The sequence below is a fragment of the Myotis daubentonii genome, chromosome 14, assembly GCF_963259705.1.
Source record: "Myotis daubentonii chromosome 14, mMyoDau2.1, whole genome shotgun sequence".
Classification (NCBI taxonomy): domain Eukaryota; kingdom Metazoa; phylum Chordata; class Mammalia; order Chiroptera; family Vespertilionidae; genus Myotis; species Myotis daubentonii.
In genome coordinates, this window is record NC_081853.1 from 18,354,805 (window position 1) to 18,369,951 (window position 15,147).

At 50.7% G+C, this 15,147-nt stretch overlaps 1 protein-coding gene across 1 annotated transcript in view; it reads right to left on the reverse strand.

Moving 5' to 3' along the window:
* Window positions 1-15,147, reverse strand: part of CACNA1D (calcium voltage-gated channel subunit alpha1 D) — a 301,466-nt gene that overhangs the window by 65,757 nt on the left and 220,562 nt on the right. Inside the window, 7 exon segments of the mRNA XM_059663279.1 lie at window positions 1,791-1,850; window positions 4,947-5,076; window positions 8,198-8,348; window positions 9,042-9,108; window positions 9,864-9,933; window positions 10,446-10,560; window positions 12,473-12,593. Of these exon segments, the coding sequence (XP_059519262.1) occupies window positions 1,791-1,850; window positions 4,947-5,076; window positions 8,198-8,348; window positions 9,042-9,108; window positions 9,864-9,933; window positions 10,446-10,560; window positions 12,473-12,593 (714 nt within the window).

A 15,147-nucleotide genomic window follows, 5' to 3' on the forward strand; every position in this document is an offset into this window, starting at 1 on the left:
CCAAAAGCCTTCCAAATTTTCACAAGGCCATCAGGAACCACCGTTTCATATGTCAAATGCATCTTGGCAAATCTCCATTTTCTGAATCCTTGCTTTAGCTTATTTTCCGCTCTCTAAAATACTTTCAAAATCATGAATGACGTGGAAGGTTTGTGTGACTGAGGTAAATATACAGAAATTGAAAAGCAATATATTTTTTTCCTTTTAAATAAACCTGTATTTCATTTGCCCCAAAGCCAGAAAGTAACTACTTCATTTAACAACTAAGACATGTGGAAAATAAAATAAAACCTCAATTAACCAGGCTAACAGACTAAGTAGAACATTTCCCCATTTGGTTTAAGGAAAAGAAGGGAAATTTTTTCTAAAAGCAGCTGGGATCAAGCAGAGGTTGGGTGAGTGCCCTTCACCCCACGCCCACCCACTGCCTTCCGCCTCTGTGCTCCTTACCGTGGAGGCCGCTATTAGAATCTGCTCACGGACCCGGGCACGGGTCTGAATTAGAACTGACAACCAAATTCACTGGCTTCAAGGCAAGAAAATGAACTAAAATGTTTAGATTTTTAACTAATGTTTACACAGAGATTGGTTGTTTAGTTGGTGTTGCACTGTTTTCATTGCCAAGTAATAATAATAATAATAATAATAATAATAAATAATAGAAAGAAAATAAATACCCTATTCCTGAGCCATGCTAATTGAGGTTTCTTTTTACAGAAGATTTTGTAAAGAGCCCAAGTTCCATAGTAGTCTAACATAAAATACATTTTTTCCCCTGAGATGAACCCACAAAAAAACCTCAAAATGGTTTAAAGAAAACTGTGGTTAAAATTCCTCATTTCCCAGCTCATCACCCCACGGGGAGATGAGTTGCTCTGACAGTTGTCTCAGGCCACGCTATCCAGGACTGCTAGGACCCACACCACTTTGCGAGTCGGGGGCAGGGGGTGCTGGGCTCTCTGCGGTTGGTCTCCAGGCGGCTGGGTGCGCAGGAATGAGCTCCCCAGGCGGCTCTCACTCTCAGTACACGAACCGCATGCAGCAATGGCACCTGTTAGCTCATGCATGGGCAGTACATTTAGGGCACCCTGGCCAAAAGGTGCTCCTTTTGTCTGTGTAAATGTAAGCCCATCCATTAAAACAGATAGAAAATATCTTAACACAAACAGATTCAAGTTATCTTGCAAATCCTGTTGCAAGAAAATAGTGCTGTTACTATTTTTAGGCCACTGGATCGTAATTCAGTCAAAAACACGAGAAGAGATCCATGCCCTTCACGGGATAAATGCATTTCCTCCGACTCTGATGCCGGGAAGGGTGGGAGAAACTTCACACATGGTGATGTGTCTGTGATCAGTTGACACAGTTCAGAGGATATAAAAAAAGAACAAAGCATCATTTCCAATCACTATCATGAAGCCACAGGAAGTCCTACATGCATCAAGGATTAAAAGGAAAGAGCAAAAACAGGCTGAAGTTTCAGGGGGGAAAAAATCCTCTGATTAAAAAAATAAAAAGTATACGCTTGATCACAGACAAAAAAAACCCAAAAAACAAAAACACAAAAATAGTCCAAAGCACTTGACGCTGCTTTGCGGTGTGTCACACGCAGGAGCAGGCCCCTTACACACACCCTGCGGAACCTGTTACCTTCAAAACAATCTCAAACGCAAAAGTAGCTGTGAAGACATAGTCTGCATAACCTAGCATCTGGAAAGCAAGCAGAGAAGTGAAACTATTATTGCTACAGCTGCACTAGAATATGTGAGGATCAATGAAAACGCCATTACCTTTAACAGGATTTCAACAGTAAAGATGGCTGTGAAAGCATAGTCAAAGTAACCCAGTATCTGAAAGGCATAACAACAACATGAGAGAAAGGCACCCGGACGGGCCCCACAGCCATACGCCCAAGGGTGGAATCCCACCTGCAGTCGGAGGCCCTCCCGGGACAAGCCTGTCTCTCTGGAGGGAAGCGCAGAAATGCTCACAAATGCCCCACCCAGGCCAGTCACTGCTCCTCTGGATGATGGAACAAGAGCACTTGGAACTACTTACCTCCTCAGCCGGTCGTGCCCACCTTCCCCAGTCTCACGTCTCAGACAGAGACTCGTTTCTAAACGTGCTTTATTAATAACCCTTTCTCATCGGAGCACCACGTTGACAAATTACTCGTGGCACCAGATAAATTAGAGCCTCACACACATCTTGAATTTTTAACTGCATCCTTGGCTGAATGAAATATGTTGCCATCCAGCTGAGCTTTAGATTGGTGGGGAAATATAAATAATGATGCAAGGGGCATCAAAAGGGGCCGGAAGCTTCCTCGAGTCCCCTCCAATGCCAGCCCATTTCCTGCAGGGAGTTAAGTACCCACCCCCTCCCCGCACCGCGACGACGTGTGTGGGGCTGGGTAAGCCCTCAGGGAAGTTTCACTCACCACCTCACTCACTCTGCATCGAGCCCTCTCTCTCCCAACACTGCTTTTTAACCTCGCCAGGCCCACCCCAAGAACAGGTGACCCGGTTAACGAATCCTCAGTCCAGGCTACTTTGTCAGTATTCCTGAGAATACCATCTATTCTCCAACTGGCTTACCCCTCTGGGGTCTCTGCCTTTCTCAGAGCCGTGGGGGAGGAGAGAGGGGCAGGTGGGCTGCAGCAAGAGGTCTGACTGCCACTGAAGGAAGGCTGCTCACGGGGACCTCAGCCACCAGGAGACAGTGGAGACCACCAGGAGAAGCAGCCGTCTCAGCTGCTTACTGCTGTGACAACTGTGGTCTAAGGTTGAAAGAACTGAGCAGATCAGCATTGGAAGGGAGTCTGGTAACAAGCCAGGTACTCCTTTCCTTTAACAGATGAGGCTACCGGGGAGGGCACAGGGCTGCCTGCCCGGGCCACGAAGCCAGTCCTGGCACTGCAGAGCACGGAGCGAGGCCTGCGGAACGCTAGCCGAGAGCCACGGGCCCTCCTGCTGAAGTGTCCACCCCAGGGAGGCCTTTGCTCTCTGTTACAATAAGGTGAGGACCTCTGCCCCAAAGCCAGCTCTCCTCAGCTCGAGGTTAAATTCTCTTCTCAGAGGGCATTCATTATCCAAAGGGCATCTATTTTTGAATATATAAACTTTGCGTATCTGTGTTTCTGGCCAGGCCATGCAAAGCATTTCACCCACTACAGGCCTCTGCCCCTCCTCCTCCTTTCCTCCACGGTCACAGCGGGACTTTACTGCCGACAGCACCTGGGCGGCCAAGAAAAGCACTGCTGCCCACGCCCGAGGGTCAGCGCTCTCAGATCCACTCGGCCTCCTTTCTCCTTTTCACTGATAACTCAGCGGAGTTCAAAAGCAAAACAAAAAGTACTGTAGGGTCACAATTACATGAGATAAAGTCGTCAAATGCACAGTCAGAAAGTGGAATGGAGGTGGTCAGGGGCTGGGAGGGGACGCGGGGAGCGGTCCAGTGGACATAGCTCCTGTCATACAATGCCCATCACTACGAATACCGTCTGTACACTCAAAATGTTGTTAAAAGGGTAGACCTCATGCTAAATGTTACCACTATAAAAAACAACAACTGTGCTTTAAAAAGCAATGCACACACACACATGTACATCTATTTAAAAACAGCATTCTTGGGGAAGCAGCAGGGGAGTAAACTCGTGGGCTAGTAATGGGCAAGTAACTACAATAAAAAATGAGACTATGAGGCCCCGATGTAAATTAATTCTCCGCCAATCTGTGTTCCAGGCTAGCCCCGGACCTAGTCTGCCGTGTGATGGTATTTTTCCCTTCGGTCTCATTTTTATCATGGAACTCAACGACACGGGTCTTTGTTCCATTTGCATGTAGAGATTAAGACAGGCTCAGGGCTGTTATCGTTACATCAGCACCAGCACGTGCCTTGGAGGAAAGTTCTTTATCTTCCTGTCAGAGTGTGTGTTTATCAGTCTGATAGGCTGGGTTTGCCAGGCTTCAAACCAAGAGGCTGGAAATGGAAAGACCGCACGAGGGTTGGTGGTCACAACCGAAATCCTGGGGCACTGATCGGGTGACTGGTCTTAATCCTCAAATCTCTAAACCTCATGAGCAGACACAGGTCCCACGCAGGCACGGCAGCGACGCCTGATGGCCTCATGCCGGCCACCCTCGCCTGGGAGGGTTCTGAGTTACCATCTGAAACTGCGCTGCAGTATCAGGGCGGAGAGGCAGCAGGTCCTGGTTCCAAACCGTCTCATGCTGGGACTGTTCGGCGGAACCAGCTGCCTGCTAAGCTGGGACTTCTTAGGCGAGAACTGTCTGGGCACCGTGCTGTCCAGCATCCGCAGGGCAAGGTGCCACCCCTATGCTATGAAACTGGTTAATAGAAAACTTAACCCTCCACTAGTTTTCTTCAGAAAACCGCCTCTGCCCCACCATCCTCTCACAGAGCCACTCAACTCCACACTGCGTCACCTCCCTGACGTGTTTCTCCCCGTGACCCAGCCAGGTAGCTTCGTGACTGTCCATCCCCGTGGGACCGAAGTCTTCCCCTCCAGCCCTCAGGAAGCTCCTGGGTATGCCTCACACCTCCTCTCAGTTTTACTTTCCCTCCTGCTGGGTCTTCCACTCGGCAGATACATCCAAACAGCACGGATGAGAACTGGGCCGTGGGAGGAAAGAGGGACCAGAATATTGGCGGCCAGGAATGAAGAGGAAGAGAAGCGGGGTCCCTGAACACACTACAGGTGATTTAAAATGAAGTTTAAAGTACACGATTCAGGAAAGCTTTGTCCTGATAGGACAAAACCTGGCTGGTGCTTACAAGTGGGAACCCTGAAGTGCCTGCAGGGGAACGTGATGCCTACTCTAGCTTTTAGCCCCTTCGGCCTCCCGGGCTCTGCGTGGGCGACAAGAGAGGCCAGGGACGACCCAGGAACCCACCCGCCTGTCCTCGCCCGCTCGGTGGCTTACAGTGTTCCTGAAGGAGTGGCTGCGGATGGGGTCCTCAGCAGCCAGGGACGCGCTGCTCAGCATGATGAAGACGAGGATGAGGTTGGTGAAGACGTGGTGGTTGATGAGCTTGTGGCAGCCCACGCGGATGCTGTGGGGAGAATCAGCGCATGGACCTCGTCCAGCCAGCACCCCGGCCCCGCATGCTGGCCCGGGTCAGGCAGGGGCGGCCGTCGCTGTGCCGCCCACATCCACCCAGCAGACCAGAACCACCCACACCCACCCAGCAGACCAGAACCACCTGACCGTCGCCCCTCGAAACCCCTGCACGGCAGACCCTGCGGGCCTGGGTGCGGCTCTGTGTGGGAGCTCACGGACACCATTCAGAGTCCTTCAATGTGGGGACTGCCACCTGCTGAAGGAGAAGAAACTGAAGCTTAAGTCCGTGAAAGGGCTGTCTTAGGATTTCCATCGGGGGCTGACAGTGAGATTTCCTGCTACAACATGAAGCCTGGCGCTTACTTTCCCGACCAAGAAGGGAGACTGAGGTGGGAGCTCATCATCGCAGCAGTTCGCAACAAATGGGAGGAGCGATCCCTTTCTCATACTGCAGCGGGGCTGTGCTAACATAGGCTGCAGTGAGGGAGGCTTGGTGAATGTCCTGTTATGGGGGGATTCGGTCATAGGGCTGCATTATTATTATTATTATTATTATTATTATTATTATTATTATTATCATTATTACTAGGGGCCCGGTGCACGAAATTCCTGCACTGGGTGTCGGGGGTGGGGTGGGGGGGAGTGTCCCTCAGCCCAGCCTGCCCCCTCTCACATACTGGGAGCCCTCAGGCGTTGACCCCCATCACCCTCCAATCGCAGGATCGGCCCCTTGCCCAGGCCTGACGCCTCTGATAAAGGCGTCAGGCCTGGGCAGGTGACACTCATTTCCCCCCATCACTGGTTCTGCCCCCAGCTCAGGCCTGATGCCTCTGGCCCAGGTGTCAGGCCTGGGCAGGGGACCCCCAGACCCCTCCGATTGCTGGCTCTGCCCCTTGCCCAGGCCGGATGCCTCCGCCAGAGGTGTCAGGCTTGGACAGAGGACCCCCATCTTCCCCCGATCACTGGCTCTGGCCCCCGCCCAGGCCTGATGCCTCTGGCCCAGGAATCATGCCTGGGCAGGGGACCCCCATCTCCCTCTGATCGCTTGCTCCACCCCCCGCCCAAGCCTGACGCCTCTGACCCAGGCTTCAGGCCTGGGCAAGGGGACCATCATATTCCCCCAATCCCCGGCTCCGCCCCCCACCCAGGCCTGATGCCTCGGCCAGAGGAGTTGACCCTCATCACCCTCCGATCACCAATCACCGGATCGGCCCCTTGACCAGCCCTGAGGCCTCTGGCCGAGGCGTCCGGCCCGGGCAGTGGGGACCCGCAGCTGCAGCGGCCCCGCGATTGTGGGCTCCGCTTTAGGCCCAGGCAAGGGACCCCTAGCTCCTGGGACTGCCAGCTTCGACCGTGTCCAGCTCCCATCGCTGGCTCCACCCCTACTTCCTGCTATCACTGGCCAGGGCGGAAAAGGCGCCTGATTCTCCGATCATGCCTTTGCCTTGCCCCCCAGCTCTTAGCTCCCCCCTGGGTTTCTGATCACTGTCAGTGGCAGGGGGCTTCTTCCTGCTTTCCCTTTCGCCTTCCTGCATTGTGCCTACATATGCAAATTAACCGCCATCTTGTTGGCAGTTAACTGCCAATCTTAGTTGGCAGTTAATTTGCATATAGCCCTGATTAGCCAATGAAAAGGGTATCGTCGTACGCCAATTACCATTTTCCTCTTTTATTAGATAGGATTATTATTATTATTATCATCATTGTTATTTGGAGTTGACCCATAATGAGCACTCCTGAGAATGGAAGTGAGAGTTACATCAGCACGCAAGAATCTCACGAGGATCTTAGTGTACCTGCAAAAGGGCATCAGAGTCCCATGAAGCCGGGAGGGCAACATGTGCTGAGCGCCCCCATCCGGCCCTCACTCCCACAATGGCTCCGTGGCCATCGGAACTCCCTGCAGCCCCTGACGTCCGGGAGCTAGTCAGTGCCTGACTACCCTTCACCCCAACACTTGACTTTAGAATTTAAAGATTTTTTTTTTTGCCTATAGAATACATGTAGGTTTTCCTTTGGAAAGATTTTTTCACTTTCAAAACTGGAGTCAATTCTATAGGAAAAGTGACTCCTTGCTTCAGATCCTCCCTTTGGGGCTGGTTAAGGCTGAAATGTGCCCTGGACCATCGGTGCAAGCTGATAGCAACTGAGTCTGAGGAAGGCTGCCCAGGGCTGAGAGCAGGCAATTAATCCGTCCGTCAGTATAGGTAGACAGTGGGCTATGGGTGTCCGTAACGTCAGGGATGCCCAAACTCTCAACAGTGATGAGTGGAAGAGCTATCATCAAATCTGCAAGTCCCTCAGGACCACAGCCAGCCTTGCTTCCCGCCTGTGTCTCCCAGGGCCTGGGAACCACAGAGTTCTTCTCGGACAGCTGGGAACTGCTCCTGCGATTCTAGAACCTCCAGGAGCCATCTATTCCCTCTGGCATTTCTCTCGGTCCCAGATGCCGGAAAACCCAGAACCCAGCCAGTAAAGAAGCACCTTCCTCTTCCCGTACCTGTGAGCAAGGGCCACGCTCCTGGTGAGCACCTTGTCGTGCTAACATGAGCAACGCCATGTTAAACTGGATGTCATAGAGCTGAACCGACTAGCCCAACCTAAAAGATATCACTGAGCAATATTATTTATTGCCAGAAAACTCAACAGGGAAAAGTGATCAGCCGGACCAGATCTCAGGATGAAGAAGCTGGGCAGAAGTCGGTGACAAAATCCCCACCCCCGAAGCATCCTAACAGAAGACCCAGCGGTGAAGAAAGGGTCCTTTGGATGGAGAACACGTCACAGGTGACCACCCAGGGAAGGCCAGAGCCATGGGCTCCGAAGGAGAGGCAGCTATCTCACCACTGCCGAGCCCAGCGCAGGGGTGAAGGGGAGGAGAATCTGGACTGGGCTCCTCCCAGCCCGGGCCACACCCCTGAGCCCCTACATCCAGGAAAGCAAGGCTAGGAAGAGATGAGCAGAGGACAAAGGCTGGGGCTGGGGAGGGGTTGGAGCCTGGGGGGGTGGGCTCCCTTGTTCAGGTCCAGAAAGGAGCCGCCCCGTCCCCAGCCACCCTCCCCATCCTGCAACCTGGAGGGCCACAGGGATGTGACTGGAGAGGGGGTACTTACGGGTTGGTCTTGCTAAGAATGAAGAAAGCGCTCCCTTCCGGAATGGGGACGATTTTCTCTTTCATGTTCAGCTCCGAGATTCTGCGAGGACGGGGGCCAGCTGGGACCTCAGGTTCATCCTCTTCCTCCTCCTCCTCTTCCTCTTCCCCTACTTTAAACGAGACACTTTTTTATAGGCATGAAACAAAGGCTGAATTTGAGTTCTAATCATTCTCGATGTCACATGGAAATTTAGCTTAAACTTTAACAACCTCTATCAGCTTACAAGAATCAAAACCCTTTAGAATATGGGCTGTGTGTGTGTCAGGGGTGAGGCAGGGACTGAGCAGCTTGCCTGCATGTGAGTGTGTGTAGTTGTGGGGCTGAGGTGCCCAGCAGTTGAAGATCTAAGCGCAGGTAAGAGGCGGCAACAATGTGATTCCCACGGCCATCCCCCAGCACAGCTGTGTCCCCAGTGACCACCTTGCTCAGCTTCGGCCCAAAACACTGTGGGGCTTCAAGTCACACATGATCAGTCCCCCAGGCTCCTCTACCACCACAGTCCCTCCTACATCAGCCAATAAAGGCACCGGTCAAATGGGAAAGTGTCAGGCGAGTTGTAATTATTGGTTGTCCCTAGAGAGATCTCCCAGCAAAGGCTGGGGTTATCCTGATCCACCTATACTTTCTCTCCCACCACCTGGAATGTGGTTATGTAAGCTGCCTGTGACCCAGAGAAAAAGCAGGGGACCGGACTCATGGCCTCGGCAGCCAGGCGACCTCGGCGGCCCAGTGTGCATCCAGCTGGGCTAGCAGCCAGATGCAGCCGCTGATCATAGAGTGGTGGCCAAGCCCGCCACCATACCTGGCACATCGCAGGGTGGGTAGGGGTCCTTGTCCTCATCCTCTTCTTGGTACTCATCAATTATGACCTAGGATGACAGAGAGATCTTGGGAGGAGGGGAGATTCTGATTTAAATGCCACAGTGAGGACTCAACTCTGCCACTCAGAATGGGGCAGAAAAGTTCCTTCAGAGTGTGACGGTCGTGAGTGTGCAAGGGCAGCAGATGCCCAGGCAGTGACCCCGTGGAGACTGAGGTCTGAGGGCAGACGAGGCGACACCCTCCCAGCTGTGGTCACAGCGCCCAGCAGCATCACATACTGACAGTGAGCGCCATGCAGCTAGGGAACTTGTTGGTCTTGTTCAGTCTCAGTCCTCAGTCTCTCACACATGGTAACTGTACAAAAAGTATTTACTGATTCAATGAACAGACAACCAAGTGAATGAAAAGCCCAGAGCGATCATCCGTGGGACAGGGTTTCACAGAACAGGCCAGAGCACACAGGCCCTCGCCCTGCGGTCTCCTCGGGCAGATACCCATTCACAGCCCTGGATTTCAATCCCCACTGAGAAAACACTCACAGGTCAGGTCTGATTGCACAAGCCCAATAAAGGAAAATAAGTGGTCAGACCAGTCAAACATCTAACACACTGGTTCTCTGGTAAAATACTGGCTAATTACCAGTGACGTGCCTAAATTCGCTCAGAACCCCCGGAGGCCAGCCCCTACAGGAGTGTGCCAAACTCACTGAAATATCACACAGCACACTCTCCCGGTGGAAAGTGCACAATTATGGTGAATCATTTTGAAACAGAAAGGGGGGGAAGCGTTTCAGATCATGTACCTTGTTGTCACTGTTGGCTATCTGATTGACTTCCGGCTTGTGGTTCTTTTTATTTTCCAGGCTTTCTTTTCTACAGAGGAGAGGACAGAACCCAAGAAACCAAGTGACTATGTTGCTGCGAATAAAAACCCTCACCAGGGCTCTGCATCAGCAGTGGCCCGGGAAGGACAGCATTTCATTGGGAACCACCCCACCAGCCCGAACACAGCACAACCCACACTCAGAGCTTCCTGCGCACTCAGGGCACTGGATTCATTTCACGGGTCATCTTATTAGAATTCTCATCCAAAAGCTAATCAGCACCGAATGCATCATTTATTTTATGGTGCCAAAATTAACCGCAGCGATTCGTTAGGCACGGGGACATGTGGCTCCCACTCTCAGCTCTGAGGGAATGCGAGCCAAGAGCCCAGCCCGGGCTCTGCCCCAGATTCCAGCCTTTTGGGCCGGCCCCACGTGGCCATCCATGATCACCACTGAGCAGCAACGTGGGGTCGCGGCTGCTGTGGAGTCTGTGTGGCTCCGCCAAGGCCTCACCTGCAGCTGGCTCCCCAGCAGCAACTTAGGTGAAAACAGGGTTACCTGGCAATCTTTTTCCTTTCCTTTTCTTCAGCTTCCTCTTTCTGAGCAGTATTCAAACTTTCAGCATCAGCCAAATTGTCTACAGCGATGGCCAAGAAGACATTCAGTAGGATATCTATTTTGAACATTTTAAGGGTATAACACCTTTCTGATGCATGGTCAACAATAGAAACGTCGCATCCCCTGTGCACTCCAGGAGGCTGGTAACGGGACACTGTCCCCTAGTGCCATGTTCACGTGTAAAGCCAGAGGACCAGAGCCGTGTGTCTTTGTTGTTGTTTTCTTTTATAAAACTAGAAAAGTGGAGAAGATAGTCTGGACAGAAGCAAAATTAAGATTCACTAAACTGCGTGAAAACCTACAAACGTCAACATTTCCTTTCATGCATGTGCATACGTGTGCTTGGGCATGCACGTGTGTGCCTCTACACACCTAGGTATCTACAGCTATGAGACACACTGCATAAGACAATCTATAACATAAACACAGAGGGTCTTTTCCATGTTGCAAGTTTGCTTTATGCATTTTTTTTTGTTTCATTTAAAATACACCCATAACGCGTATATATTTTGGGCATGCTTTCCAAAATAGACCCCTTCAAAGACAACACATTATGCAAATGAGGATCCCATTGCACAAGGCGGTCTGAGCCTTTCTCATTGGAAACGGCCTCCAGGGTGTACAGACACCTCATTCATTCATTCATTCATTCATTCACTGCACATCCCCTGACGACCGCACGCCTGACTCACTGCTGGATGTGCTGGACTATTCTTTTGAATAGGCCCACTGTGGCTAAATCGTTGACTACGGTGGTTGAATTTTATTTTTCAAATAGTAAAAAGTTAGGTATTTGAACAAGTTATAAGGTTTTTGGCTTTTACTATAACGTATGTGTGGTTTCCATAAACGATTAAAAAAAAAAATCAGAACAAGGTTTCCAAAACAGAAGATCCCCGTTTCTTATTTGCTAGCTGGTAAGTCTGTTTTCGAGAAGCAGGAGATGAGAGGGCAGGAAGGGAAGGCGGCTCCCGCCCCTGACTAAGCGTCTCGGCTGGGCACAGCCCTCTACAGGCGGCAGCCGGGACTGCTCACGTGCCCTTGCAGTCTGAGGTCTCCGGTGGGTGCGGAACGTGCAAACATCACCTAACAGGGACCGACGATAAGACAGCTTCCAGGGGATTTCGTGCTCGACGAATCGAATCAAGTCGTTCAAGAGGGCAGGAACGTGAGTGAATTATATTAAGACTTCGAACCGTCTTCCAGATGCTAGCCTATTTTTTACACAGAGCCTCTGGGAGCCTGAGGTGGTATTCATATGTTTGTACAACAGCTCTTCCGCCAAGCATTTATTGAGGGGCTCTGCAAGCCAGGTCTTGTGCTGGGCAGGGAGGACGGAGAGATACAGCAGACACAAGCAAAGGTGATGGGGTCGTGAAGGTGCCGATCAAGGTAAAGGGAGACCTGAGTTTCCAGAAGCCTGGGGTTAGAGAGTACCTCTTGGTAGGGAGAAGGAATAAACACGTTGGAGAAGTTACACAGCATGATACAGCAACCAGTCAGTGGATATTTGACTTTCAAAGATGGACAGGTCAGCAAAGTAAAGTTAGATTTACGGGAGCTTAGTTCAGCCCACTGAAGGTGGGTCCCCATCAGTTATGAGGGGTCTTAAGAAGATATAACTGTGCCCCAGACTCCCAAGGATGATGGCACGGAGAGCCACCTGGCCTTGCCCTGAGCTATCCCATGGGACCTGCACAGGAGATGCGACACCTTGAGGGGTGACCACTGCTGCAGCCCGGGCACTGTCTCGGGCTCCTTCCCCTGAGCCTGCTCTCATCCTGCAGGGCCTCACTGGGATGCTGCCTCTCCTTTGCTGACCCAGCAACGGTGAAGGAGGGCAGATAGAACAAGGTAAGGGCATTCACCTCCCCATCACAACAGCCACCACGCCACCATGGGGAGAGTCAGAGGGAGAAACCAAACAAGAGGGGGCAACAGCAACACCCTGGTCAGCGAAAGGATACAGTTCCCACAAATGAAGAGGATGATGAAGTAGATGCAGACGATCATCCCTGAAGATGACGGGCCCCCGTACGCCATGATGCCGTCATACATCACAGCATTCCAGTCTTCGCCTGTCAGAATCTAAGAAGCCAAAACTTGATCAGCCGGTGGACCCACAATTCCCAGGTGTCTCCAGAGCTGCGTGGCGGCTGCCTACATCTGGTTTACGTTGCCTTTCACAGTCCAGTCTGCACTGAACAAACCCTGCTATCCCGCAGAGTTTACAAAACATTATTATTTTTTAAAAATATATTTTATTGATTTTTTACAGAAAGGAAGGGAGAGGGATAGAGATTAGAAACATCAATCAGCTGCCTCCTGCACACCCCCCACTGAGGATGTGCCCACAACCAAGGTACATGCCCTTGACCGGAATCGAACCTGGGACCCTTCAGTCCACAGGCTGACGCTCTATCCACTGAGCCAAACCGGTTAGGGCAAAAAAACCCATTATTTTTAATTACACCAATAGATGAGTTCTAGTGAAAATAACATTACATATAACACTTTGTACCCTGGGATGACACCCCAGCCCAGAGAGCATGCTATTGGGGTGTCTCTCTCCGGGACCTTTATTGTGGATTTAAACTCATATGCACACTCAGAGGAAATGGGCCGTTGGGGGCTTCTCTGATTTATTAGACATAAAGGGTATCATATACTGTATGAATTTTCTGCAATTTGCCTTACCCCCCGCCCCCCTCAACAGTATACTCTGGAGACACTCTGTGTTAACAGCTTCATTTCATTCTTAAAACATTTTTTTAAATCCTCACCCAAGGATATGTTTTCATTGGTTTTAGAGAGAGAGGAAGGGAAAGAGAGAAAGAAATATTGATGTGAGAGAGAAACATTGATTGGTTGCCTCCCACACATGCCCCAACTGGGGGACTGAACCCACAAACCTAGGTATGTGCCCTGACCAGGAATCAAACCTGAAACCTTTCTGGTGCACGGGATGATGCTCCAACCAGCTGAGCCACTGGCCAGGGCTCATTTCAGTCTTTTTAACTGCTGCCTAGTATTCCACATAGTTAACCAAGTGTGGAAATGGAAAACTATAGCTATGAATTTTTATAAGCAGAGAATTCCCTAAGTGTCTTACGTAAATTTACAAACTACCTCGTGAGTAGGTACTAATAACTACTTGAATTTCAAATATAATCTTTACTGATGATACTTGGTAATTCAATCCATCATGAAATAGAACCGGATGAACATTAACAGCAATTTAAAAATACACTAACTTCCAAAAAGAAAAAGAGACAGTGAGGGAGGGAGAGAGAGAGAGAGAGAGAGAGAGAGAGAGAGAGAGAGAGAGATCCCCCATATCACCTATCTGGGCCAGATAACTTTAAAAATTAAAACCGCCGTGGTCACCACCAAACAGGAAAATGGGATTAGATAAAGCAATTCACAGAAAAGGAATTAGAAGTGGGCCTTAGTCACATGAAAAGACATTCAAATTCACTCCTGATAATACCATGTTCACCAATCAGACAGGCGCAATCTGAAAGCCCAAGCAACCTCCAGTGGGCAGCCCCACCCCCATCCCTGGAGGATGAACGAACACACCCTCAAGGAGAATACTTGGGCCAGAGCATCCAAGCTGCACATGCACACACACCCTCTGAACCAGCAGACTCTGGGAACGTCTCCTACAGATCTGCTCTCACTCATGTGCCCCAGGGCGTATGTTCAAGGTCACCCACTGAGGCAAGACTGGAGACGATAAAATATTCCTCAGCAGGGGACTGCTCCATGAATCATGCACGCCCATACCCAGGAATTTACGCTGCAGGGAATAGGAGGTGGCACCCTTTTGTGGGCCAATCAGGCAGGTTCTTAAGGACACTAAGTGATAAAAAGCAAGATGGAAAACGGTGTAGAATGAGCTACCATCTGTGTGAGTTCACCTGGAGGCAGGTAGGCAGGTTAACTGACTTATACCTGGGCAAATATATCTCCAAGAATACACAAGAAGCTATTTAACGGTGGTTGTCTTCTAGAAGGGGGCATGGTGGGTGGGTGGGAGGGAGGGAGGGGACTTGATTGTTACTTTATATCCGTTTGCAATGTTTGAATTTTGTGCCACATGCATGTATTACAAAACAACCACCACACAGGCTTCCCTGAAAGAAATCAGAAAAACCAGTGACTCATCAGTGGCCCCAAATTAAGTATAATTCAAAAAATTTTCAAAAATTAAGTATAATTCTCTCACAGCCTGTAGCAGTGACAGAAATCCCACTCACTTCCAGTGGCCAAGTGGGAAAGAATCAGAGATCATTCCCTCTCTAGCCCCTCTCTCTCTCTCTCTCTCTCTCTCTCTCTCTCTCTCTCTCTCTCTCTCTCTCTCTCTCTCTCTTCTTTTCAGAAAAGGACAGTGACTTTCCAGGGTCACAGAGCTGAGCACTGGGAGAGCCCCAGGCCTGCATGCCCACTGCCCCTCCCGCCGGCCCCACGGCCTCTCTAGCAGGGCCCGCAGCTCCGGGACTTGCATGTGTAAAGCCACAAGTGCAGACGGGACGGTTAAATTTATCGACCAGGCTCTGTCCAAGGAAGGGCTTCAGCTCACAACATAGGAAGATGAAGAGGAGTTTAGAGCAACTCGGCTTCGAGCCAGGAGGGCTGG